The sequence below is a fragment of the Pseudopipra pipra genome, chromosome 15 (assembly GCF_036250125.1).
Source record: "Pseudopipra pipra isolate bDixPip1 chromosome 15, bDixPip1.hap1, whole genome shotgun sequence".
NCBI classification, from domain to species: Eukaryota; Metazoa; Chordata; class Aves; order Passeriformes; family Pipridae; genus Pseudopipra; species Pseudopipra pipra.
In genome coordinates this window covers 4,027,203-4,052,854 of record NC_087563.1, presented here as the reverse complement: position 1 = coordinate 4,052,854, position 25,652 = coordinate 4,027,203, and the positions used below count along the sequence as shown (strand labels likewise).

The window sequence follows — 25,652 nt, the reverse complement described above, 5'->3', positions numbered from 1 at the left end:
GGGACTGTTGGTGACCTTGGGGTCTAACGAAGTTGCTGGACTGAGTCATGTGGAGCAGGCTGGGACAGGGGGCAGGGCCGTGTTGCTGTGTTGCAATGGCCGTGTTGCTCTCACCAGTTTCCTGAGAGCAGAGGGGTTCATTTTCTCCACCATGCATTGGCTGGCACCGGGTTGGCTGTTCCCTCCCTCCTGGGGTTGGGATGCTCCCAGCTGGGAGGCTGGAAACATTTCGCTCTGACAATCATCTCCCTCCTCAGAAGTGGACCAACAGCATCAACCAGGACAGAAAGACGTCCCTGCTCGCCTGGAAGAAGGAGACCGGCATCGAGCTGGTGCAGATCAACGGGCAGCGGCGCTACGGAGGGCCACCCCCAGGTACGTGAGGGGGCCTCCCCCAGGTACGTGAGGGGGCCACCCCCAGGTACGTGAGGGGGGCAGCTCAGTGCCCTGGTGCCCCGTGGGCACGGCAGCTCTCCCCACGGGCCCCCCCGGCTGTGTGCCCGCAGGCTGGGTGGGTGACCCGCCGCCCGCCGGCACCGAGGTGTACATCGGGAAGCTGCCACAGGACTTGTACGAGGACGTCCTGATCCCGCTCTTCCAGAGCGTGGGGAAGCTCTACGAGTTCCGCCTCATGATGACCTTCAGCGGCCTCAACCGGGGCTTCGCCTACGCCAAGTACAGCAGCCCCCGCGGCGCCAGGGACGCCATCGCCGCCCTCAACCACTACCCGGTGCGCCAGGGCTGCACCATCGTGGTGTGCTGGAGCACGCAGAAGCGGGAGCTGAGTGTGGACGGCCTGGCCGCCTCGGTGAGCCAGCAGGAGCTGGAGGCCACGCTGCAGAGGGCCACCCAGGGCATCCTCAGCGTCACCCTGCACGCCAGCCCCTGCCAGAGACAGGCCAAGCTCGCTGTGCTCAAGTACAGCTCGCACCAGGCTGCTGCCCTGGCCAAGAAAGCCCTGATGGAAGGTGAGTGGTGCCGTGGGATGCAGCTGGGGCTGGGCTTCCTGGTGTCCCTAAGGAAGGGTTGATCCCACCTCCAGGCTTGGCTGCAAGGTAACTTCAGCCTTGAGACACCCCTTGTGTCTTGTGGGATACCAGCTGCTCTTGGTGTGGTTGATCCCTTATATCTACAAGTCCTAGTGGTGGTGGGATGAAGAGGCTGCTGGAGGTCTTCAAAAAGTTGCCTGCTCAGAGCGGGAACATCACCAGTGCCATTCCAGGGTATCCAGAGTGTTGACCAAGTTATTAAACCCTCCCAATGGAGCTACCCTATCCCTCAGTATCCCTTAAACCCTCCTGATGGAGCTGCCCAACCCCCTCAGAGCTCCATCCCATGATTGCACTGGGACACCCTTCCCAGACATTCAACTGGGACCTTAGACCTCCAGAGTCCTGTTTTGTACCCGTTTGTGCCCCAGCTGAGAAGCATTTGACTTTGGCATCTTGCACCTTGTCCCTAAAGCCAGGCTGCCCCTAAAATCCTGGGGATCACTGCAGCAGATGCTGAGGGGTGGGATGGGGTGATGCTGGAGGGCAGGTGAGCATGTCCTGTCTCTTGCAGGGAACCTGAGGCTCAGGGGATCGGGGATGAGGGTGGAGTGGCTGCACCCTGACCTGAAGCAGAAGCTGCAGCTGTGGGAAGAGAGGGCACCAGCCAGCCAGGTGCAGGAGAACAAGAGCCTGGTAGCAGCCAAGCCACTGGCCCTGCCTCCAGCGGTGCAGAACATGTTGGACCACCTGAACACCCTGCGCAGGAGGCAATGCCTGGGGATGCCCCTGTTCCTCACTAAGTGCATCCGGGTGAACCCCAACGGGTGGCTGCAGTTCTGGTACCAGGTGCAGATCCCGGGGTACCCCATGCCCTTCAGTGGGTTCACGTGGGTCCGGCAGGATGGGCAGGGCCAGAGCAGGCACGAGGAGGCCAAGGCTGCAGTGGCGCTGCACATGCTCCGTGTCTTAGGTGAGCCTTTGGTGAGTCCTCCTGTGGTGTCTGTGCCAACCCCCCACCTTTCCCAAAGTCCCGGAGTGTCTCCTGGAAGTGTGGAGTGTGTGTCTGGGGGGAGGACTCAGCCTGGCAGGCAGGGCTGAAACACTGCCCACCCCCTGCTAGACGGGCCCCTGCTGGCTCTGAGCTCCGGGTGGGATTCCTGGTTGGAAGCAGAGGGTGCAAGAGGAGGGTTTGGGGTGAGAGCAGAGCCTGACGCTCCCCTCCCCACAGCAGAGTCCCAGCTGGCATAGGGAGCTGCTCTGCCAGAGCCACAACTGAGCCTGAGTCACCGGTGCTGCAGTGCTGCCAGTGTGTCCGAGCCCTGCCGGGGCCTCGGCCCTGTTCCAGCTTTTCTTTGGGTTTGTTTGCATTGGTTTCGGAGCTGGCTCTGGAGGATCAGGGCTGCTGTCCTGGTCCCCAGCAGCCGCCCTGTCCCCAGCCAGCTTTTGCACTGTTTTGGGCATGATGGTTTTTCTGCCCGGTTTGTCTTGTTTTACATTGGTTTATGCTGAGGTGGAGGAGCCCAGTGCATGTCCTGGAGGAGCAGCAGCTGCTTGGAAAGGCTGCCAGTGTTGGATGCCAGCACGGTGGACGTGTGGACGAGGTGAGGACAGGGCCACACAGAGGGACCATCCTGGTGCCCACGGATATTCTGTGGGCTGGAGGAGCTGCTGTCCAAGGGAGTGCCTGTGGGCTGTTTGCTGTTGCACCATGTCCAGGAAGCAGCCGTGGTCATTCCCGGCTGTCCATGAATGATTCCTCAGGACTGGGAGGTCCAGCCACATGTTGTTCATTTGGGATTAAAGAATTCTGTACCAGCTGTGTCACATCATCTTTCCCTCCCGCATCCTCGCCTCCCTGCCTGTCCAGTGTACCTTGGTGCTCTCCCCCCACAGCAGCAAGGACAGGGAAAAGGACAGGGTGGGATTTGGAGCCTCCACAGCCTGGTGGGCTGCTCATCAAACCAGACAGGGTCCCCTCACACCCCCACTTTGGGAGGGGTCCCCCGTACTGGTGCAGTCCTGGCACACAGACAGTGAGGCCAGGGGTCTCCAGGCTGAATTCCACCACTCCCCTGAGTGGGATGGGACAGGTGGCTGCTGGGGGTCCTGGCTCCCCCCTGAATCCCTCCAAGGCCCCACTCACTGCAGGATATGTGCAGTGATGGTGGGGCCAGACCCGTCCTTGAAGCCTTTCCTGCATTCCCAGCCCAGCTCCAGGCAGATGAATCCTGAATGGGGCATGAGGGTGGTGGGAGACCCAGGACACGATGGTGCTGTGCTGCTTCTCCGCAGCCCAGGAGGGACAGCAGGGGTCTGTGTCCCAGGGTGGGGTCCCAGAGCTATCCCAAGGTGTCATCTGTGTGTCCTGAGGGGTCCAGTGTCCATCCTGGAGGGTTCCATATCCATCCTGGGGGGACTCTCTGTCCTTTCTTGAGGGTCTGTGTCTGTCCCAGGGGTCCCGGATCCTCCAGGTCACCACGTTGCCAGTTCCACAGAACTAACATTTAGTGGAATGTTGAGAGAATCAATCAAGAGGCCCAACAGATTTCTGGGGCTCTGTGGCCGCCTTAAGTAACAAATTGTAACACTCTTCTGAATAATTTTATATCCTGGCTAATAGGGTAGTACCTGTATCCCCTGTGCATCCAGGGCCATATTCCAGAGCGGCAGTAAAGCAACACCTGTTCCTCCATTGGTATTAACGAGTTTCGTTTCTGATTTTCAGCTACAGCTCCCCCAGCTCCAGCAGCACCTCTGGCCTTGTCCAGTCCCATCCCAGCAGGTGCAGCCTCAGCTGCAGTCAGATTCCAGTTCTGGAGGTGGTCCTGGTCCCTCTGCCCCCAACCCTCCCCACTCACGGCACATTGTGATGCACATATGGACCTACCAAGTCCCTTTGGCAGCACCCAAGTTCCATCCTCCTTTTTTTTTGGAGACCCCCAGGATCCTCCAAGAGCCTCCTGGTGCACCCTTAGGTGCCTGTTTGTACTCCCTGGAGGTCTGTCTGGCCCTCCTGGGGCAGGACCCTCACCTGCTGAGGCAGAGCAACACCACGGGCACAAGGCGCTGGGAAGTGAAAGGCACTGGGTTTATTTGTAACAGAGAGAATGTCTAAATTAGTTAACAAGGGCTAATTGCCGCCGGGGACAGCAGGGCAGGAAAGGGAGGGACCTGTTTTGCCCAGCCCAGGCACCCCAAGGCCCCAGGTCAGCCCCTCACTCGTGAGAATTGTCCTGCCTCACCCTTCCCCCCCTCCCCCCCCATCCCAGGAGCCCCAAATACACCAGCAAACCCCAGAATTACCACCACCCCCCCCGAGCTGCATCCCCACCAGGGGTACCCAGCCATATCCCCCCATATCTCGGAGCCGCCCCATCCAGCAGGGATCTTCAATCATGACACTTTCCCCCCTAAGCCCCCTCCACTACAGACCCTCAGCCATGTCCTCCATCCCTGGGTTACCCACACCAGGGACTTTGTTGTGACCCCCTCCCCCGAGTCATTCCCACCAGGGACCCCCATCCACATCCCCCCCCCATCTCAGGGCCTCCCCATCCACCAGGAACCCCCAGCCCTGTCCCTCCCCCATATCTCAGAGCTCCCTCATCCACCAGAGACCCCCATCATGACCCTCCACCCCTTCCACCAGGGCTCACATCCTCCCCAGTCCCTCTCACCCCAGCCATGTTCCCCCCTCCCAAGGACCCCCAGCAGGTCCCTCCTATGTCAGGGACACCCCCCTTCTCTTGGGACCCTCAGCCACCCATCCTAAACTTGCCCCCCAGTCTGGGGCCATCCCCGGGGCTCCTTGCACAGGGGCCTCTAAACTCCAAAACCGCATCTGTACCAGGGAATGTTGCCCGCTGCGGGGCAACATTCCCCTGTCCTGTCCTGTCCTGTCCTGTCCTGTCCTGTCCTGTCCTGTCCTGTCCTGTCCTGTCCTGTCCTGTCCTGTCCTGTCCTGTCCTGTCCTGTCCCTGTCCCTGTCCCGTCCCGTCCCGTCCCGTCCCCTCTGCTCCTTTAAGACACCGCCCACCGCCCAACTTGAGTGGCAGCCCTCGCAGCCAATCAGAACGCCCGCGCCCCGCCCACCAACGCTGTACGGTACGCGCTTGGCCGCGCCTGTGGGCGGGCACTCCCGGAGACCGCAGATCTGATTGGCCGCGCAACGCGGAGGGGCGGGGCGGCAGCGCTGAGGGGGCGGCTCCCCCGGCGCGGGGCCATTCAGTCACTGTCGCTGTCACTGTCGTTGTCGCCTCCCCCCGCCGCCGCCTCCTCGGGCTCGTCGCGCAGGTCGGCGAAGAAATCCTCCCCGCTGCCCACCGCCTTGCTGCTGAGGGCCCGCAGCGGCCCGCCCCGCTTCTTCTTGCGGCGATAGTCGTCGACCACGAGCGAGCGCAGCGCGGACACGTCCCAGAACTTCACCTTCTGGTCGTGGGCGCTGCTGGCCAGGAGGGTCCCGCCCGGCCCCACGGCCAGCTGCTCGATGGGCTCGCCCAGGTGCTGCCCCACGCTCCCCACCACGCGGTTCGGCAGCACGTTCACGGCCCTGGCACCGCGGGACGAGGTGAGGGCCGGGCGGGGGGAAATGGGGCACCACGGGCCCATCTCTCCCCCCCCGCGACCTGTGTGCTGGGCAGGGCTGAGCCCGTCATACAGCCTCCCCATCCCCTCCCACCCCATCCCCATCCTGCACCTCCCCATCTCCATCCCACTGCCCACAATCTCTCTCCATCCCATCCCATCCCACCCCCTTCCCATCCTATCCCCATCCCATCACAACCTATCCCACCCCCAATTCCTCCCCACTCCTCCCCATCCCATCCCACCCCCCACAATCCCTCTCCATCTCATCCCACCCCCTCCCCGTCCCACCCCATCTCCATTGCAATCCCCTCACCCCATCTCCATTCCTCCCCCCTTCCCTCCCCATCCCACCCCATCTCCATCCCACCTCTCCGCAATTCCTCCCCATCCCACACCTCCCCATCCCTCTCCATCCCACCCCACCCCGTCTCTCCACTCCCCCTGACCTGATGACTCCGTCCAGGGACCCCACACACACGATGCTGTCCGTGATGGGCACCATGCAGTCGATGGACTCTGCCCTCAGCGCGAAGCGGTCGCTGGCGGCCCCAAACCCGTCCCAGTTGAAGAGGTAAATGGTGCCCTCACTGGAGCCACACGCCACTTTCCTCCCCCTCTGGGCATGTGAGGCAGAACAAGAAACTCAGAGCATGGACATGCATCCATGGGATCCTGCTCCGCGTCAGGGGACAGCGCCAACCTTCAGCAGCACCACGGACGTCAGGTCCCCGTTCTGCGGCTCCGAGAGGAGGTCAAAGCGCCGCCTCTTCACGTTGTACACGCCCAGGGTGCCATCCCCGCTGCGGAAGGGACACACTGTGAGCAGGGGACACGGCACAGGGCGCTGCCTCCAGCGGACACGGGGAGCCCGACCCCCGGTACCTGGCGGTGAGCAGGATCTTCCCGTTGCCATCCACGGCCATGGCACTGATGTATTCCTCCTGCTGCCGGGCCTCCAGGATGGCATCGCCCCTGCGCAGGTCCCACACCTTCACCGCCCCGCCGTCATCGCCCGTGGCAAAGACGTGGTGGTCGATGGGCAGCACACAGTTGAGGGCCGAGCTGCATAGAGCCCACGGTCATGGATCACACAGCGGGATAACCGCTCCCGGGGCACCGGGAACAACGCTCCGGGCTCTGCCTGCCCGCCTCCAGGAGGGAAGGGAAGGGGTCCGGGATGAGCCGCCTGTGCGGACTTACCCGTGGGCTTTGGGGAAGCGCGTTTCCAGCCGCCCCTCCTCCACCGTCAGGATGTGGATGGACTTGTCCTTGGACACGGTGAAAAGCTCTGGGGAGCCGCGTCAGTGCCCCCAGCCCCGCCGTGCCCCCCGGTGCCGCCCCACGCGCCCCGCACTCACTCTGCCCGTCCTGGGAGAACGCCACGTCCCGGCACGACTTGAGGTGATGCCCCGAGGACCAGAGCTGCCGGTTCTCCCCCTCGGTGCAGGAGTACGAGTACCTGCGGGCACGGGGAGTGCTCGCCGGGACCCGCGGGCGGTGCCGAGCGGTGCCCAGGGCCGGGACCCCTCCCCACGCCCCCGGCCCCACTCACAGGTACACATCGCCATCCACGTCCCCAGCGGCGAGCAGCGGCCGCTCTGGGTGCAGGGCGATGGCGTTGGCCGTGGCCTCGAAGCAAATGTCCTCGGGGGTTTCCCGCAGCCGCGGCTCCCGCGCCGCCGGCTCCTCCGAGGAGTCCTGGGGACAGCGGGGCCGTGGGACCGGGGCCGTGGGGCTCGGGGGCATCGGGGTCCCGCAGCCCCACGCGTGCTCACCTCCTCCATGGCGGCCGCCATGGCACCCTGTGTTTTGCATGTCCACGCCCCTCCTTTGAATAACACCGCCTCTTTGTTTATGTAGGACCGCCTGCATTCCTCCGGCGCTGCGTGGACCGGCCCCGGCCCGGCGGGACTGCGGAGTGTCACCGGTTCAGGGTGTCACCAGCTCGGGGTATCGCCAGCCCAGGCTGTGGCCGGCACCCCCCAGCGAGTTCCAGCCCGTGGGCTCTCGTGGCCCCATTTCACCAGGTCTCGCCTCCTCTGCCTCCTTTTTTTCACTGTTCACCAGTGGCAGCCCCACGGGTTCTCCAGTTCACACCACGGGCCTCCTCTCGCTGTGTCCCAGGGGCACTTTGGTTCCTTTCACAGCCCGAGGGGCCCCAGCCCAGCCAGGGGTCACCACCAACACCCCTGCCGTTGTCCAGAGGGGCCATCCCAGCTCCCTGCTGGCCCTGCATGGTGGGGACAAGCTTTGCCTGGTGCTGGCCCCATCACACCCCCCTGCCAGCTGTCAGGGCAGCTTGCACATCCCCTGCTTCAGGCCCTTCCACTTGCTGTACTCCAGTTGAAGGTCCCCTTTCCTCCCCCTGCACTGAGGCACAGGATGTTCAGCTGGGATTATTGCCCCCAGATAGGCTTAATCTGTTAATTTTATCCAGGGGTGCTCCCCCCACCCCAAAAGTCTCCCACAATAAATACCCTTAGCCAGGGTTTGCCCTGTCAGCCCCAAGAGTGCCTGGTAGGTGGAAAAGAAGTCCTGGCATCCCTGCTGCTCCAAGCCCAGCCCAGGCACCTTCTCCTGCCCACACAAACAGAGGCTCGGGCAAACTTATTGTAACTTTATTAAGGGTACAACATTTACACTGCACAGGCTCTACAGCAAAGAGTGGAGAGAGGGGAGAGCCCCCCAGCCCAGAGCAGAAAGTGGGCGGTGTGTGGGGCAAGGAAAGCACACCAGCACACTCTGGGAACAGCACCCAGCAGGATGGGCTTCCAGGAGTGGGAGGAGATGCTGGAGACATCAGTACTTGGGACGTTTCACTTCAACCCTGGAAGACAGAGAGGGGCAGGAGGGTGGTGAGGATGCAGGGCAGGCAGCTCCATCACCCTCCCATCCAGAGTTCAGCACCAGGGACCACAGTTTCACCCCACAGAAGGGTGAGGGGACCCCAAGAGGGCCCCTGCAGCTGAGCCCTGAGCAGACACAACTGTACTGACCCATCAGCCTCCAACTTCTTCCTCTTCTCGATGATCTGCAGAGAAAGCACAAAATCCCATTACCCTCAGGGAATGTGGCTGTTCACAATCTCAGCAGAGGGGCTGGAGGGTCCCAGATACACCCAGATCACTGGATCCAGCCCAGAGCGAGCTGAGCTGAGCTACAGTTGGAGCAGCTTGTTCCCCTTTTGCTCCTTGTTGGCCACCACAGACCATTTGTTCTCATCTTGTCCACCCCATCCCATACTCCTGGGGTGCCATGGCCAGCTCATCCTGCCAGGACAATCCCCAGCTCTGCCAGCTGGCAAACAGGGAGCCACCAAACATGCCCTGTCCCCTCCAAGCCCCTTTGGATGGCTCCAAACTTATAGTTTGGGCACATTCATCTTCTGCACAGCCCAGAGCAAAAAACCCCTGACTGAAGCCCCAAGTATTTGACTTGATGCTCTTGCAAGGAGCAAATCCGACTGCTCGAGAGCCGGCCCTGCTGCACACACACCCCAGCAGTGTGTGGCTGGATCAAAGAGCCATGACTGGGACAGTGAGGGCAGGACTAGCTGGGAGCTGTCCTGGGCTAGACTGGCAGCTTGTGGATAAAGTCCCCAGGCCCCAGCACCAGGCACTCACCGCGCTGATCTTCTTCCACTGCCGGTCCAGCTCTGCCTTGTCATTTGTCTCCTTGAAGCGGCGGGTTTTGCGCCCCTCAGACATCTTGATCCCGTACTGGAACGCTGCCCTGGGGAAGGAGCAGGACAGCTCAGTGCTTGCAGGGAATTCACAGCCTGCCAGAGGAAAGGATGCGTCTCCCCAGCCATAAACACACACTCCAGACCCAGCCTGGGCCCCTGAAATCAGGGCTGGAGTCCTCAAGAGTGATTCCAAGAGCAAAGACAAACCACCAGGCCCTGGACCCACAGCTCCTCCTCAGGGCCTTACCAGGGCACACCCATCTTGTTTAAGTTCCCCCAGCACCCAGGTTGGCCAGCATGGCCACCCCACCCACAGGGGGTGGCCCTTCCCAAGGGCTGCACTCACTTGGGCAGAGCCTCCTTGTTGTTCATGTACTCGCTGTACTCCTCCTGTGTGTCGAAGTCCCAGCGGCCCAGAGGCCCCTTCTTGTTACCCTGCAGGGAGAGCCCGTCATACAGTGGCTGCTGGTCAGGGCTTCTGACACAGCCCTATGTGCCCAGCCACAAGCTCAACCTCCCACCAGCCTTGGCTCTGGATCCTCTCCCTGAAAAGCTCCAGGCAGGAGACATTCAACACCCAGCTCCAGGGTTTTCTCTCTCCCATGGGATCCTCTCAGCCAGCACTAGTGCCCAGTTTGCTGGCTGCTCCTAAAGGCTGGTGACAAAATACCTGATCCATTTTGCTGTAGTCCACTTCTTCATCACTGTCCACGGCCATATCATCCATTCTGGGAAGGAAAAAGCAAGGAAAGGGTTTAGAGTGGGTCCATGGGACATAGATCAGGACTTTGAGCTGGTGGGAGCCCTGTCTTGTGGCCTCAGACCAAATGCACTCAGTTCCCGGACCAGAGAGAAGAACCCCCAGGGCTGCAAGCCCCGCAGGTGAGCTGTACCACAGAGCACTCCAGTGCTCCCAGGATGACTCTACAGGCTGAAAGCTCTTCCTCTTCCACTGAGGGAGGCCAGAGCTCCAGATGGATTACCAGAGAATTCAGCACATTCCCAGCCACTTCAGCCTCTCCCAGGCTGTGAGGAGCTGCAGCTCTGAGCAGCTACGTACAGCAGAGAGCAGCTAAGAAAAGGCCAGGTCTGCCAGAACCAAAGACTGGGGGAACATTTTAACAGTCAACTGTAACCACAGACAAGGCCAGGCCTGCTCCCCCAACAAGCAGTGAGGCTGATGTTCAAGTTCCTGCAGCCAGAGAACAGCAGCCCCCCTGCACACCCTGATCCCCTTTACACACCCCACTGCCACCCCGCAGCCTCCCACTGTTCCTTACGTGGCAGGGTAGCACTCGGCATAGCTGTTGGACATGCCAAAGAAGTCTCCCAGCTGCTTCTTGTCCTCTGGCTTCTTCAAGGTGACAATAGTTAAGGAAAGCACCACCACAAGCCCTACAGCTATAGGCTGAGCACAGCCAGCTGGAAAACCACCTCCTGCCCCAACACCGCCTAATCGGAGGGTGCAGAGCTTACGTTTGGTGTAGGAACAGCAAGGTTTGGGCAGCATTTCCCTGCTCCCAGGTGAGGAAAGACAGTCCCACAGCCATGCAGGGGCAGGGCCTGCCTGCAAGGGCAGCCTGGGCCCACACCCAGGCAGGCTGGCATGGACAGTAAAGGATATGCCTCTGCTCCTTCCCAGCCAGCAGCTCCAGCAAACTTCTCATTGATGGACTTGATGAGCTCCTTGGCTGAGCCAGGTCCTGGGGTAAAGAGAGCAGCAGGTTAAATTCAGGGGGAGGAACAGGTCACTGCAATACACACAGAGCTGGGCAGAACCTCCCTGGGACAGGGTAACAGGCAGGACAGGCTGCAAGTGAGGTAGGAGAGCAGCAGCAAACCAGTCTGGCACAGACTGGGGAGGGCTGATCCCAGGACACCTGGAATGTCAGAACGGTTGGGGTGGAAGGGACCTGAAAGACCATCTCATTCCTCCCCCTACCATGGGCAGGGACACCTTCCACTAGCCCAGCTTGCTCCAAGCCCCATCCACCTGGCCTTGGACACTTCCAGGGATGGGATATCCACAGCTTCTCTGGGCAACCTGTGCCAGGGCATCACCACCCTCACAGGGAAGAATTTCTTCCTAATATCTAGCCTAAATCATCTTTTAGTTTAAGACCATTCCCCCTTGTCCTATTACTTCTCTGCCCACAAAAAAAGCCACTCTCCCTCTTTATAATAAACTTCCTTTAGGCACTGGAAGGCTGCAATGAGCTCTGCCTGGAGCCTTCTCCCTGGAATCCTCCTCAGCTTACAGGCAGCATGAGCTCTGCTCTGCTGCCTCTGCACAGTCCACACACACAGAGGCAATTCCCTCTGTCACAGCAGTTCTGAAATCTCCAACCCTGTACAACGTCTCTCAGGTGTCCACACCACTTGACTCACCTTTGTCAATGTCTGTGGGCTGCAAAGAAGAGAGAGAGAGACACAGTGTCACCCGGGAGGGCTGAAGGCAGGTGAGTGACAGTGCTGCATGATGTGCAGCTCTGCTTTAAGACTGTTCCAAGCCTTCAGAGCTGAACTACAAACACTGCGTTTGTGCTAGTCCTGCCTCAATTGCTGAGAGACAGGACAAGCACCCAGCCACCCACCAACCTCTGGGGACAGACAGAGCTCAGCAAGAGCTGACACTGTCATGTGTAGGGGCTCCCAAAGCCCTCAGGGTGACCCCCCAGCCCCACAGCCACAACCCCCAAAGGGCTCAGGTGGGACTGTCCTTCCTGAACAGAGGCTCACCTCATCATCAGCCTTGGGCTTCTCAAAGTAGCTGTGCCTCTTCTTCTCCTCCTCCCTCTCTCGGTCCCGCTCCCTGTCTCTCTCCCGGTCCCGGTCCCGCTCTCGGTCCCGGTCGCGCTCCCGGTCCCTGTCACGCTCTCTCTCCCGGTACCTCTCCCGTTCCTTGTCCCGTGGCATCTTGGCAGTGGAGGGCACATAATCCCCAATGTCTTCAAAGATGCTACAAGTGGGAAAGAGCCTGTGGTTATGGGTGCTGCAGGACGAGAGGCCACAGTCACCTCCCTGTGACCTGGAACCTGGTAACAGAGCACAAAGCACGAGCACCGAGAGCTAGGGACAGCAGATGTGGAAGTGGCATCCACATACATCAGAGGTATTGCTGCATTTCTGTTCCCTTCTGCTGCTGCATCTCCATCTTGTGGTCCAGAGCAACAGCCCTCACCTGCCTCAAGCCCGAAATCCAAACCAGTGCTTGCCTCCAGCCTTGTCCTACAAACTGCAGGTCCAGCAGCTCCAAACTCAGCCCACTCCAAACGTGGTGGGCCAAAAAGACATTCCCTAAGGCAGAGAGCTATGACCTCACAGCCTGTGGGCAGGGTGACACTTACTTCATATCAGCTTCAGGAGGCTTCTTCTCATCCAGCTTCCCTGCAAGGACACAACAGCAGTGAGAGGCACGTCATCTGCTGCTTCCCTGTCCCCAACCCAGGTTCCAAACCCCTGGAGTGGCAAGCCTGGAGGATGTCACCACATCATATTCAGCCCCCTCAGGAAGCCATTGCATCCCTCCCCAAGAGGGGACATTTCCTAGAGAGCTAGGCCTTCATCAGGAAGTTCAGAGCAGCATGAGGCACCCTCACAGCTCTCATTTCCCAGCAGCCGGGCCTTCAGGACACAGTGCTCAGGAAGTGCTGTTCTCCAAGCCCACTGCCTCACAGAGCAAGGGAATGGCACACCCCAAAACATGTCTCATTCCCTCAGGTTGGGCTCCAAGCACTGAAGTCCTACTACTCAGTTCCCTTCAGCTCCTACCTTTGTCCTTCTTCTTGAGCTTCTTGTTGCGAGTGCCTTGCCTGAGGTAGGAGAGGATCTGCGTGAGCTTGCTGATGACAATGTCGTTGGTGGTCAGGGTGGTCTGAGCCTGAAAGGCAAATCCACGAGGAAGCATCCTGCTCCCTTGGCATGGACCCCCCCCCCAGAAAAACCTGCTCTGGCCCATTCAGACCAGTGAGGCCAGCTGGGTACCTCCATGGTGGGGCAGTCAGCCTTGCTGCGGATCAGCGTGGTCGGGATGTCGGTGTCTGCGTACTCATCGTCCAGATCCACCACGTAGGCCATCCTTCCCGGCAGGAACAGCTCGTTCCGCTCGTAGGTCTTGCTCTTGAACAGAATGCGGTAGATGTTGCGGCCTGGAGAGCAAGGGAAAGTGTGGGAGAGCAGTGGACGAGCCCATGGAGCATGTTCAGTTTATTGCCTCCTAAGCGACACACTTCCTACAGCCCTCAAATCCAGGACTCCTTCCAATGACTGAAGGTTTTCATTCCTCCATTCACCCTCCAGGATTTCTCCCACATTCACGGCACAACAAAAGGTGGGGAACAGCCACACCCACACAGTCTTACCCAGCCGGGTCTTAAATTCAATTTTGTTCTCGGGATCTTCATCTTTCCTGAATGAAAACAGAAACCAAAAGTATTAAGCCAAGCAAACGCCTCCACTGCCTCCTCCTCTCTGTGAGGCAGCTGCAAAATCCTTTTTGAGAAGTCCAAAGTCCTCAACCACTCACTTAGTCTCTTTCTGGGGCTTCTCCATCATTTCTTCCTCCTCCTTCTCCTTGCTGGCGATCTCAGCCCGTACCTGGATGTGGAGACCATCCACGCATTACAGCCACTGCCACCAGTGCCCAGACCCTTCAGCAACCCTTCCCACAAAGGGAAATCCACACTGCCAAGATCAGAGCACCTGGAACTGGAACTACCACCCTCTGCCCATGGGGGAGGGCAGGGTAGAAGAGCAGCCCAGTGGTGTCTGCGCTCACCTTCTGCAACAGCGCGAAGTCCAGACCCTTCACCAAGTGAGTGTGCTCCATGTCACCACCCAAGAACTTGGACTCCTGGATCAACTGCCTCCTCTTCTCCGCAGCAGATTTATCCCTGGGCAGTGAGAATGGAGCCAGTTAGAAGCCAGTTAAGGATCAGGCTGGCGAGCCCAGGCCCCACCACAGCTCACGTACGCCTCGGCCGTGGGCCCCACAGCTCTGTAGTTGGCCGTGGTGCTGATCAGCTCCGTCTCCTCGTAGTCCTTGTTCACTCCATCCCTCCTCTCCTTGGCTCGGTCCCGGTACTTCTCGGCCAGTTCCCTCTCGCGCTCGATCTCCTGCTGCCGCAGCTTTGCATAGTAGCTGGGGGTGGGAAACACCTCCGGGTTAAGAGTGACACGTTCATGTTTTTGGGGTCAGATAACAGCCTCTGAGGCTCCATGTGTCTGTCCTGCTCCCAACCCCCTTCCCAAACCCATAATAAACTGCCATGGGATACAATGTGCATGGAGGACACCAGGCAAGAGGGAAGTGCTGTACTGAGGCCAACTAAAGAGCAGTTCCACTCTCCCTTCCAAAGGGAAGGGGTCCAGCACAGTCCTGCTGTGCAGACAAGCCCCAAAGGACACAGTGACCACTACAGATGCCCCACCACTGCTCTCCTCTGCCAGACACCCACAGACCTCTCCTGCTTCTTCTGGAGGTGAAGCTTCACCCTCATCCTGCTGCTGCCCTCCCACAGCTGTTCCCACAAGCAGTGACAGGCCCTCAGGCTGAGCTCTTCTCCAAAGCTCCAAAATAATCCCTCTTTAAGAGCTCAACAGCTCAGAAGCTCCTTCCATGGGAGGGACACGATGTATAATGACAAGTCCTGATACAATGCTTTCCCCATTTACCTTTTCTTCTTCCTCCTGCGAGCAGCTGGATCTTCATCCTCGTTGTACTCCCGGGGCATCCTGGAAAAGAGTGAGAAAACACATGTGTATTCTGCAGAGCCACAGGGATGGCAGGTGGAGAGAACAGTCCCTCAGACACAGAACGGCACTGAGGAGCTCCAAGATGGAAAAGCACAGTCCCTCTCCCTAATTTCTCCCTAATTCCACTCTGCAGCAGGGAGAGGAGGGGAAAGCACTGATTTTCACCAAACAAAAACCAAATCTGCCTCCTGCACAAAGTGTCTTAACAGCCATGAACTTCATTCTGGTTTTGACAGCAGCCCTGACCCACGTGCTTCCCCACTTCACACACTCATCAGGAAAACCCCCTTTAGATACTCTGCTGCAGAATGCAGGGGAGGGCATGAACTGAGCATGGAGCCCCAGAGAGAAAGCAGGAAAGCAAGCCTGGATTGTCCCATGGTCCTGTGAAACAGTCCTACTCACTCATGGTGGCGAGATTTGGACGGTGGCGCAGATGTCGGCGCAGCCCGCGGGGTCATGAGGAGCTTCCTGAAGTCTTCATTGGTCAGCTTGGATCTGCAAGGGAGAGAGGCAACAGAAACCATCATTCCCAAAGAGCTTTGGTGCAGGACAGCTTCCAAGGAGGCAGTGGCTTTGCCAACAGGTCCTGTGTGGTAGAGATGGGCATGGGGTCTTAAGGATGGCGTGCACCAGCGAGTCCCAGCTTCTAGACGAGCATTGGGCTGGGGTCTCATAGTGCTGGCCCAGTCCCACCCCAGTGCTGCCCAGTGCCCCAGAGCTGTACTCACTGGTGGAAGGAGTGCGAGTCATCCACATCGTGGCCATCAGGGGCCAGGGGGTTGGAAAACGGCTCATCTGAGGAACGAGAGAGAGAGAGCTCAGACTGTGCCTACATGGCACTGACCCTCTGCCCACCCACTCGGCCCAGGAGCAGGGACGGGAGCAGTGCCCACCCGCAGCTCCGAGTGGATCCCAGCCCGCCGCCGCTTGTGCTCGGGACAAAGGCGTCCCGGTGCCACTGCGACACCCCCCGCCCCAACCCCCGCGGCTCCGCGCCCTCCCAGGGGTGTCCCATCCCCGCGCCCCCAAAAACACCCGACACCCCCGCCCCGAGCGCACCGCGGCGTCAGCCTCACCGCGCCCCCGGCCCGCGCCCCGGGGATCTCCTCAGCCCCGGAGGTCCCTTCCTGGCAGTCTCTGCACCCCGTCCCCCCGCAGGGGGGTCCCTCGCACCAGCCCCGGATCCCCCCGACCCCCCTAAAGAGTCCCCCCACTCCCGCAGCCCCGGCTGGGCCTACACCGCTCCCCCTCACACCGGGCCGCCCCGCCCCGCCCCGCGCACCGCAGCACCCCCCGCGCGAGGGCCGGGTGTCCCGTCGCGGGTGCGTCGCGGTGTTCCCGGTGTTCCCGGGTGCGTTGGTGTTCCCGGTGTTCCCAGTGTCCCGCACTCACTGTCGCGGTCCGGCATCGCTGCGCTCGCCGCTCTCTGTCCCGGCCCTGCTCCGCGTCCCCTCTGCCCTGCGCTGCCCTCCCGGCGCACCCTACGCCGCCCGCTCCCATTGGTCGGCGCTACAGTAGTGGCCGCTCCCATTGGCCGGCGCGGCGCGGCGGGTGCTGCGATTGGCCGAGGCGCCCCACGGTCCCGCCCCCCCGTGTTGTTGTGAGGGCAGAACAAGATGGCGGCAGCCGCGGTGAGGGGCATCGGGGGCGGGCTGGGCCTCAGGATGCGGGAGCTCCGCATCCACCTGTGCCAGCGCTCCGCCGGCAGCCAGGGCGTCAGGTCAGCGCGGGGACCCGGGGACAGCTGGGAATGGGGTTCGGGATGCCCTGCTGGGGGGTCTAGCTCAGCCGGGGGACCCCCGGGTTGAGCATCGGGGACCCGCCGCTCCTCCTTTCCCCCGCAGGGAGTTCATCGAGAAGCACTATGTGACCCTGAAGAAGGCGAACCCCGACTTCCCCATCCTGATCCGAGAGTGCTCTGGTGTCCAGCCCAAGCTCTGGGCGCGGTACGGTGAGTGTGGGGTGCCCGCCGGGAGGAGGCATCTGCGGGGAGCCAGAGAGTCGTGGAATCGTCATGGAATGGTTTGGGTTGGAAGGGACTTAAAGGCCATGAAACACTCAAAGGGAGGAGGTGGGTTGGGAAGGGAAAGGCATGGGAAAATGGGGATGGGGAAAATCATAGAATCACAAGACGGTTTAAGTTGGAAGGACCTTAAAAATCATCTTGTTCCACTCCCTGCCATGGGCAGGGACACCTTCCACAAGATCAGGTTGCTCCAAGCCCTGTCCAGCCTGGCCTTGGACACTTCCAGGGATGGGACAGCCACAGCTGCTCTGTGCCAGGGCCTCCCCACCCTCACAGGGAGGAATTCCTTCCCATGGGATACAGCAGTGAGGGTTCAGGGGTTACAGTGAAGGATGTTGGTGGAGAGGGAGCCCTCGGGACAGGAGAGGGATTCACTTCAGGGAAGTGGCCTGGGGGGAGGCAGAAAAGGGCCTTTGGCTCAGCAGGTAGTTTCCAGCCTGTGGCTGTGATCTCCCACCCCCACCCTTCACTGCACAAAAATTTGGCTGGTTTTCCTTTATTTACACTGGATTGTCAGTGAAACACCAAGGAAGGAGCAGAAAAGCCCCTCTGTAAAGGCTTTGTTTTATTCCAAAAACCATTTGGGCTTGACCAAAACAATTTAGAAACTGTCCTTTGAAGAGATGCAATGACTCTTTAAGCACAAATTTCCCGGTGTGAGCACACGGACCAGTGGAGTCTCTTGTCTGTGCGTGACTTTTAGGGAAGTGGAGCCCTGGGCTGGGGCTCCTGTAGGAACAGGGAGTTTTTCAGACTGTTTTACTGAGGTGCTGGTAAGCACCTTGCTGGGAGCAGGCTGAAAGATTGCTCTGGGATGTGTCTCTGCCCAGCCAAAGTTAACAAAGAGGCAGGGAAAGGTGTTTGGCTCCTTTGGCTCGTCTCCAAGGGAAAGGAGGAGAATAAGGAGAAGGTGGCAATGACAACTTGGGCACAGAGGGGGACACTGGGGAGTGGTAGATCTAAAAGGGTGCTGGTGGGAGCCTGGGCTGTGATACCAGTGGCACTGGGGAAGCCCAAGGCAGGGTTTGGGTTGCCCTGGCACCAGAAGAGGGCCAACATCCCTCCCCCATCTCACCCTTTATGTTTCCCACAGAGTTTGGGAAGGAGAAGAGCATCCCACTGAACAACCTGACGGTGGATGAAGTGGCCAAGGCCCTGGAGAGTGCTGTGAAAAGCCAAGCATGAGGACAGACAGTGAATACACACGTGCTGGAGACTTGACTGATGATCTTTAATGTCAGACATGTATCTTTAACTTATCAGTCCATAAACACAACGTGCTTACCCTGAGCTTCACGTGGTGGATGGAAGCCCAAAGGAATGGCTGATCCAGCCCTTCACACCCTCCCTGGCACCAGCAGCAGCTCAGCTCTGCTCCTCTCCAGGCTCTGGGGTGCACTGGGCTGGTGGCTCTGGGGTGGTGACAAGGACCAGCACTCCCCTGCAGCCAGAGCCCTGAGCAGCCCTCGGGAAGCTGGGCATGGGGTGGACAGACAGTTCATTCCCCCTTGGAGCGTGGGGGAGGGCAGGGAGGTGGCAAGGCCTAGGAGAAGGCAGGCAGTGTGGTGTGGCAGGGACTGGGGGCTCCCAGGGGCTGCCTGACCATGTCCAGCAGAGCCTGTGCCCGCTCCTGCAGCTCTGGGGTGTTCTGGTGCTGCTCCAGGGCCTGGTGCCCGCCTTGCCTGGTGAAATCAGCAGCAGCCTGTGCCAGAGGAGAGGGGTGAGAGCTGGCCAGGGGCTACAGCTGATCATGTCTGCCCACAGCCACCACAGCCCAGGGAGCGGGGCTGGAGGAACTCCCCAGAGCCCTCACGGACACCACATTCCCAAGCCAGGTAAATCCCACCATGCTGATGGTTGGTTGGGAAGGATCTTAAAAGACCATCTTGTTCCACCCCCTGCCATGGGCAGGGACACCTTCCACTAGCCCAGGTTGCTCCAAGCCCTGATTAACCCAGCCTTGGACACTTCCAGGGATGGGGCAGCCACAGCTTCTCTGGGCAACCTGTGCCAGGGCCTCCCCACCCTCACAGCCAAGAATTTCTTCCTGTGGTCTTCACTAAATGAAGCAACCACAGTGGAATAAAAAGAATCCACCCCTAATAACCCCAGAGGGTACAAACAACCTGCCCAAACCCCAGTCCTGGTTGATGAAAAGGATCTTCCCAGAGACACAAGAAGGGCTTCCACCTTCTGCATCACAGTTTCCCTTTGGGCAGGGAAGTGCTGAGGGATGGGGGGGTAGTGTGGTGGTGACTGAGGGCAGCATTTTTTAAATTATAATAATCATCCCCCTTCCATAATAATAACCCCCACAATAAGAATTTCCTGACCCTTTATTGTGCCCTGGAGCCCCCCCCAGCTCTCACCTGTGGGCAGTGCAGGAAGAGGAGGTGCAGCAGCTCCAGGCACTGCCCCAGGGCCTCGGGGTCGGGCAGGGCGAGGATGGGCAGGAGCAGGGGCAGGATGGGCTGTTGGAGCAGCCGCTGGCACTGGAACGGTCCCTTCTCCGCGATATTGCACAGCACGGTCAGCACCTGCACGGAGCAGGGAACACCTCGGGGGCAGATTCCTGACAGGCTGGGGAGGGCTGGGAACAACTCCCATGGCATGGAATCACAGCATGGTTTGGGTTGGAAGGGACATTAAAGGTCATCCAGTTCCACACCCATGCCATGAGCAGGGACACCTTCCACTAGCCCAGGTTGCTCCAAGCCCTGTCCAGCCTGGCCTTGGACACTTCCAGGGATGGGGCAGACACAGCTTCTCTGGGCAACCTGTGCCAGGGCCTCACTACCCTCATAGCCAGGAATTCTTTCCCAATATCCCATCTAACCCTGCCCCCTGGAAGTGCGAAGCCATTCCCCCTTGTTCTGTCCCTCCAGACCCTTGTCCAAAGTCTCTCTCCAGCTTTTTTTGTCCTGCCAGGTGCTCGCCCAAAGCCATGTGCCCACCAACCCCCTGGATTTTCAATGCTCTTTACAAGCCCTTTCCATGCCCACCCCAAAGCACTGTTTATCCCCGTGCCAAGCAGACCCAGCTGTGCCACCCACCCCTTGGCAGTGTGTCCTCCCAAGCCTTCTAAAGCTTTGGGGTCCTCCAGAGCAAGGTGTCAGCAGCCTCCCCTGGCTCACTCCAAGTTAGCATCTCCCTTGGAACTGCTCTTGTGCTGGGACAAGGCTCTGCCAGGGGTAAATACAGCTGGATTGGCTTCAGGGGAGGTGGCTGGCGACTGTCACAACAGGAGACCTTCTGCCAAGCTGTCCCTACCGCCCCATCCACCCTCCAACTCCAGCACTGTCAGGGTGGGATTCATGTTCCTGGAACTCCAGTGCTTCCCCACGGTTCCTAAGGCACGAGGTGAGGTCTTACCAACACACTGGCCATCTGGGAGCACTGCAGGAGCTGCAGCAGGGCCGGGAGCAGGTCCAGGGAGAGCAGAGCGGAGCAGAGGAAGGGACTGTCCGCTGGGGGGGCCGAGAAGGGCCGTGTCAGTAAAACTGGGGCAGGTCCCAGCAGTGCTCCGGCTGTGCCAGGGGACACTCACCCGTGAGGTTGTTCAGCAGCCACAGGCACTCCTGGACCAGGAATGGGTGCTGCTGGAGGAAGCATTGCAGGAGGAGGAACAGGGCGATGAGCAGGCGCTCATCCCGCACCTGGCAGCCCGTCTCTGCCAGCAGGTTGCTGAGACACCGCAGCACGGGGCACACGAGCTGTGACAGACAGAGCGACACACACAGCCCTTCAGCTGGACCCAGGAACAGCAATCCCGGGAACAGCCAGCACCCTGCCCGCCTCTCACCAGCTCCAGGCCCTCGGGAGCATCCTGGGGGATTTCGGAAGCCAGGTGGAGCAGGAGCGAGGTGAGGGTGGGCACAGCCCCCAGCCCCAGCAGCACGGTGTTGGATTTGTGCCTGCAAAGGGGAGGGACAGTGGGGTGGCTCTTGGAGCTTGGAGAGTGAAAACTGCCACAGCCCCTTGCCAAACAACAGGGCCCAGAAATTCAGAGCACCCTCCTGAACTACCACAGGGCTTATTTCATGTTGCAATAGCAGGGTTTTTTCTAAGCTTCCGAGAATGTTTAAAAGCCCATAAAAAACAGATTCACTGGAATTATCTGTATGGGTCTGGAAGCAACAGCCCCAACCCTTCTTTGAGTACCCCCACATTCCTTGTCTCCTGTGGCAGGCAGGGATTGCTGGCACAACCAGCCTGGATGGGTGGCACTGAGCCAAGCCCACAAGTGCGAGGATTCAGGGAGCTTGCTTTGGGAAGCGCGGGGGACAACTCCAGACATGAGGAGGAGATCTGGGGGCATTTCAGAGGACCAGAAACAGCCTCCTCAGGTTTATCACCCATTACCACCCCATAAAGGAACTCAGTGATCCTGCAAACAGCCCATGTGTGCCCAGATATGAGGGCAGGATACCCAGGATGGCAGAGGAATTGCTTTCCCAAGGGAAAAGGGCAAGAGGAGGAAATCCAGTCCCCTCACAGGACCATGAGCCTTCATGCCTCTGTTTGGCTGCCCCTGGGGAACTCAAAACAAGGAGAAAAGCACATCTACCTACAAATGATGTAGTGGAGACACCAGGCAAACTCCACGGCTGCTCCCAGCCCAGCCTTGAGGCTGAAGCACACGAGGCGAAGCATGTGCTGGGGGAGGGCAGAGTCCAGGACCTGCCTGGGGTCAGAGAGCAGACTCAATGGAGGCACAGGTAGGACAGACACTGACAGGGAGGCACTGACCCTGGACAGACACTGACAGGGAGGCACTGACCCTGGCCACTGAGCAGGGAGATGCCACACCCCGCACTGGGAGCCACATGCCCCCAGTAAACACCTGGAAGAGACTCTCAGCCAAAGGCTGCAGCCTTGGGCTCTCCCTGTCCATGGCAGGGCCTGGGGGCACTCAGGACACCTTGGCTGAGGTCATATTTTTGGCACTGAGGGCTGTCAATCTGATCTTTTCCTTCACAGGAAGAACACAGCCAGAACTTCCCTGCGAGCCCACCCTGCTCCACACTGGCTTTCACCAAAATACCAGAGCTGTCTGCTTGGATGAGGCTGAGGGAAAGGAGCCAAGCCCTGTGCCACGATCCACACCCAAACCCTCACAATTCAGGTGGGATTCTGCCCTAGATTATTAACATCACTGGGATGGGAAAGGTCCCATGTCCCCGGCACACAAATACCACACTGAGCCCCATGGCCCATCCTGCTGCAGGATTCAGAAGCTCAGACTCACGGGATGATCTCCATGGGTGATTCCTTGGCTTGGAGGAGCTGTGAGAGGACATAACCCACACCTTCCAGCACGGCCTCGTGTGGGGACTGCAATCAAACAGAACAGAGTTGATCCCTCCTGGCAAAGCCAGAGGCCCACAGTGCCAGACCCAACCCAGCAGCTGAGTCCTACTGTGCCCGGAGGAGAGGGGGCACAGAGGGCACTGGGAGGGACACAGGAACCTGTGGCCACACCAAAGCTGAGCCATCCCCCTCCCCACACTCGCTGGGCTGTGGCTGTAGGGGTCTAGGAGCCCAAACGCAGACCTGCAAAGCACTGCCCCAACCCAGGCAGAGGGGAGAGGCCTGCAGCTCCCTGTGTTACACACTGTATCAGCAAGCCACTGGGTGGGAGAGATTCAGCTGGAGAGGAGCACAAGGTGGTGAGCTGAGCCCCAAAAATGGAGTGCAGGAGAGCTCAGGAGTGACCCTCACACTTGAGGGAACAGCTCCCTGCAGAGGGGTCTGTGCCCACAGCCAGGCTGGGAGGAGGGCTGCTCACTCAGGGCTGTCAGCCAGAGAAGTTTCTCTAGGGCAGGGCAGGAGAAGTGTGGCTGAGCTGTTTCACCCACCTGGATGCAGGATGCCAGCACTGGAATGATGCCCTGAGGCAGAAGTTGCTTCCTCACAGCTTCACTTTCTACTACGAGGTTCCCCAGTGTGTACAAACACAGCTCCTGCAACACACCAGAGCAGTGACCCTGCCTGTGCTCCCCTGGGCAAAGCCCAGGTCCCACACCCTCCTCTGAGCAGGGCAGAGCTGAATTCAGACACACAGATACTGCTGGACTCTCCAGCCACCCCATTCCCAGCTGTGTCAGCTTCAGTTGGTTCTATTTCTGTCTGGCTCAGGTTGGGATCTGATCACTTCCACTTTGGAGGGCATTGAAATTGCAACAGTCAAGTCTCATCGCTGGATCCACTGGTGGTGATATCTTTCCTCTCCACTATCTACTCTTATTTTTATTTTCTTTTCCTTATATATTTTCTTAAGTGATATCTTTATACTTTTATATTGTTATATTTCTGTAGATAATAACCAAAACATCTACATACCTCCTTTGCATTGCCATCAAATTGTTCTAAAATAAAGCTGCCATATACATATAAAAATACATATTTATATATATATATATATAAACCCCAGTCATTCAGTGTCATGTCACTCTAATCCCACCCAAGGGGTCTATCATTAACAAGAACCTCAGTTACCACACCTTCAGGGGTGGGTTGTAACACTTGGGCACTGGGAACAGTTCTGCTCCAAGGGGAAGGTTGGACCAGAGGCTTTCCAAAAGGCCCCTTCCCACCAGCACTCCTATGTGAGCCAGGTTTGGCCAAGAGAGGTCAATACCAACAGTTACCAAAGGATCCTCTGGTGGCAGAACACGGATCTCACCGTGAACTCCACGCTGTGCCCCGACAGGTACGTGAGGAGGTAGGAGGTCACGGGCAGACAGGCCTCAGCCACGGTGGGGTCACTGGAGTGGGACAGCTCGTGCAGACAACGGGCTGCCTCCAGCTGCATGTCAGCCAGGCTGCTGGTGAACAGCCCCGTCAGCGTCCGGATGCTGCCGTCCAGCCTGGTGGGACCCAAAGGATGCTGTCACCTCCCACCCTGCTCTCACCCACCCAGCCACCAGGACAAAGGGCCCCTCGGGACATGGTAAGAGCCACACCAGAGCCGGGCTGACCTGACAAACTTCTGCTGAGTGTCCTCGTTCTGCAGAGCCCGGCGGAGGCGGCCGAGAGATCCCTTCCTGTCCTCCGAGCCCCTCTGCACAGCCCTGAGCAGCTCGAGGACCTGGCCACGGAATCAAAACATAGGTGAGCTTTCGGCAGTACCAGCATTAAAATTTCTTCCCATTAATCCTGGAGGCAAAGGAACCCAGGGCATAAAGATGGGCACAGAGAACCTTACTGTGTCTGGCAGCAACTCAGAAACATTCCCAAAGCCACCCCTGCCCAGCCTCCTTCACCTGCTGAGGCTGAGGAAGACCCCTGAGACCCTCATCACCACAGAGAACGTCATGTTCTTCACCTCATCCTCGGAGAGTGGGTCTGGCACGGCGTCTGCTCCATCCTGTCCCCCCTCCTCTGCCGCCCTGTCCTCCCGCAGAAGCCGCTTGCTGACCAACTGCTCCTCCCGCCGGGCTTTCCTGAGAGCTGCAATCGGATCAGGACCCGTCACCACCCACCTAGGGCAGGACGCTTTTCCATCCCACCCAAGAGCCCCTTATTCCTCCCTTAACCCAAGGAGAAACTGTTCGTTCCTCCCTGTGCAGGCCTGGGAGGGATGTGCGAATCCACAGCTGGGATAACGGGCAGGAGCGCCGGACAGAGCTGCAAGGACCAGCAGCAGGGACCCGAGGCTGCTTTTACGAAGGATCATAGAACCAGTAAGGTTGGAAAAGACCTGCAAGATCGTCAAGTCCAACCTCCAGCTCAATACCACTCTGTATTCCAGCTGAATACCCACCAGCTGAACACGGCCCAAGTACCACGTCTACTTGTTTTTTGAGAACAAGTCCAGGCATGGGGACTCCACCACTGCCCTGGGCAGCCCCTTCCAATGCCTGACCACCCTTTTGGTGATGAAATTTTCCCTAATACCCAACCTAAACATCCCCTGGTGCAATTTGAGGCCGTTTTCTCTTGTCTTGTCCTGTCGCTCGTTCCCTGGGACGAGACCCCCGTCCGGTTCCACCCTCCCGTCAGGGTGTTGTAGAGAGCGAGAAGGTCCCCCCTGAGCCTCCTTTTATCCCGTCTGAGACACGGGCGGGATCTTGGAAAACCCAAACCGCGGCAGGATGGCTGACGAAATGTGGAATTGTTGGCGGGATTCAATTTTTAAGCTGTAAAACGCTTCCCGAGCGGGCAGGACCCACCGGTGCCATCACTGCGCGCCCCGCGGGATGCGCGGCCGGACGGAGCGGGAGGGTCTAAGGGGACAAGGCTGAGCTGGGGTGTCCCTCCCACCCACGGGGGGACCCACAAACCCTCCCTGACCTGCCTCTCGCTCCCGCCGCAGGGCCCGCAGCTCCTCCGCACCGCGCCCGGCCCCGCGCCGGCCCCGCCGCCGGCCCCACATCGGGACAGAGGAGGAGGAGGAAGAGAAGGAGGAGGAGCAGGAGGAATAGGCCGTTCCCGGGGCGGTCCGGGGGCGGAGAGATGCGGAACCCGGCCCCCCAGCCCGCCCCGGGCACGGAGAGCTGTGCGTTGCCGGTGCTGGGTGGGATGTCTGTGCTGATGCCAAAAAAAGCCCAAAGATTCGCCAAAAGTGCGAACCAACGAGCCTGGGGGCCCTGGAATCTTCCAC

The 25,652-nt window shown here is 59.4% G+C and overlaps 5 protein-coding genes across 8 annotated transcripts; 2 read left to right on the top strand and 3 right to left on the bottom strand.

Annotated features, from left to right (window-relative positions):
- Positions 1-189: 189 nt before the first annotated feature.
- DND1 (DND microRNA-mediated repression inhibitor 1) lies at positions 190-2,809 on the top strand. Of its 3 annotated transcripts, none has more exons than XM_064671557.1 (4): positions 190-375; positions 507-968; positions 1,564-1,962; positions 2,224-2,809. In XM_064671557.1, exons 1-4 carry the CDS (start codon positions 201-203, stop codon positions 2,238-2,240), a joined length of 1,053 nt encoding a protein of 350 aa, XP_064527627.1. In that variant the 5' UTR covers positions 190-200; the 3' UTR covers positions 2,241-2,809. The 3 variants fall into 3 exon arrangements, with proteins under 3 accessions (XP_064527627.1, XP_064527626.1, XP_064527625.1); XM_064671556.1 differs by having other exon boundaries at positions 2,221-2,809; XM_064671555.1 differs by having other exon boundaries at positions 1,564-1,973; positions 2,221-2,809.
- Positions 2,810-4,672: 1,863 nt separating this feature from the next.
- Positions 4,673-7,412, bottom strand: WDR55 (WD repeat domain 55). Of its 2 annotated transcripts, XM_064671552.1 has the most exons (8): positions 7,355-7,412; positions 7,132-7,277; positions 6,938-7,038; positions 6,780-6,867; positions 6,462-6,641; positions 6,280-6,379; positions 6,026-6,195; positions 4,673-5,541 (listed from the first exon to the last, which is right to left on the bottom strand). In XM_064671552.1, exons 1-8 carry the CDS (start codon positions 7,373-7,375, stop codon positions 5,217-5,219), a joined length of 1,131 nt encoding a protein of 376 aa, XP_064527622.1. In that variant the 5' UTR covers positions 7,376-7,412; the 3' UTR covers positions 4,673-5,216. The 2 variants fall into 2 exon arrangements, with proteins under 2 accessions (XP_064527622.1, XP_064527621.1); XM_064671551.1 differs by lacking the exon at positions 7,355-7,412 and having other exon boundaries at positions 7,132-7,340.
- A 769-nt stretch (positions 7,413-8,181) lies between these two features.
- Positions 8,182-16,530, bottom strand: IK (IK cytokine). The gene is made up of 20 exons (XM_064671554.1): positions 16,414-16,530; positions 15,750-15,816; positions 15,424-15,516; positions 14,938-14,997; positions 14,237-14,404; positions 14,042-14,156; positions 13,790-13,860; positions 13,626-13,672; positions 13,249-13,412; positions 13,036-13,144; positions 12,612-12,651; positions 12,004-12,223; positions 11,653-11,671; positions 10,890-10,967; positions 10,545-10,626; positions 9,935-9,992; positions 9,611-9,699; positions 9,203-9,311; positions 8,576-8,610; positions 8,182-8,406 (listed from the first exon to the last, which is right to left on the bottom strand). The coding sequence occupies exons 1-20, from the start codon at positions 16,427-16,429 to the stop codon at positions 8,379-8,381; spliced, it is 1,668 nt and encodes a 555-aa protein (XP_064527624.1). The 5' UTR covers positions 16,430-16,530; the 3' UTR covers positions 8,182-8,378.
- A 56-nt stretch (positions 16,531-16,586) lies between these two features.
- Positions 16,587-18,337, top strand: NDUFA2 (NADH:ubiquinone oxidoreductase subunit A2). Its single transcript, XM_064671553.1, has 3 exons — positions 16,587-16,741; positions 16,866-16,972; positions 18,141-18,337. The coding sequence occupies exons 1-3, from the start codon at positions 16,638-16,640 to the stop codon at positions 18,230-18,232; spliced, it is 303 nt and encodes a 100-aa protein (XP_064527623.1). The 5' UTR covers positions 16,587-16,637; the 3' UTR covers positions 18,233-18,337.
- Positions 18,258-25,448, bottom strand: TMCO6 (transmembrane and coiled-coil domains 6). The gene is made up of 12 exons (XM_064671550.1): positions 25,343-25,448; positions 24,375-24,499; positions 24,028-24,137; positions 23,733-23,916; positions 22,906-23,010; positions 22,296-22,381; positions 21,615-21,731; positions 20,850-20,961; positions 20,595-20,760; positions 20,420-20,514; positions 19,417-19,584; positions 18,258-18,749 (listed from the first exon to the last, which is right to left on the bottom strand). The coding sequence occupies exons 1-12, from the start codon at positions 25,422-25,424 to the stop codon at positions 18,591-18,593; spliced, it is 1,509 nt and encodes a 502-aa protein (XP_064527620.1). The 5' UTR covers positions 25,425-25,448; the 3' UTR covers positions 18,258-18,590.
- Positions 25,449-25,652: the final 204 nt, after the last annotated feature.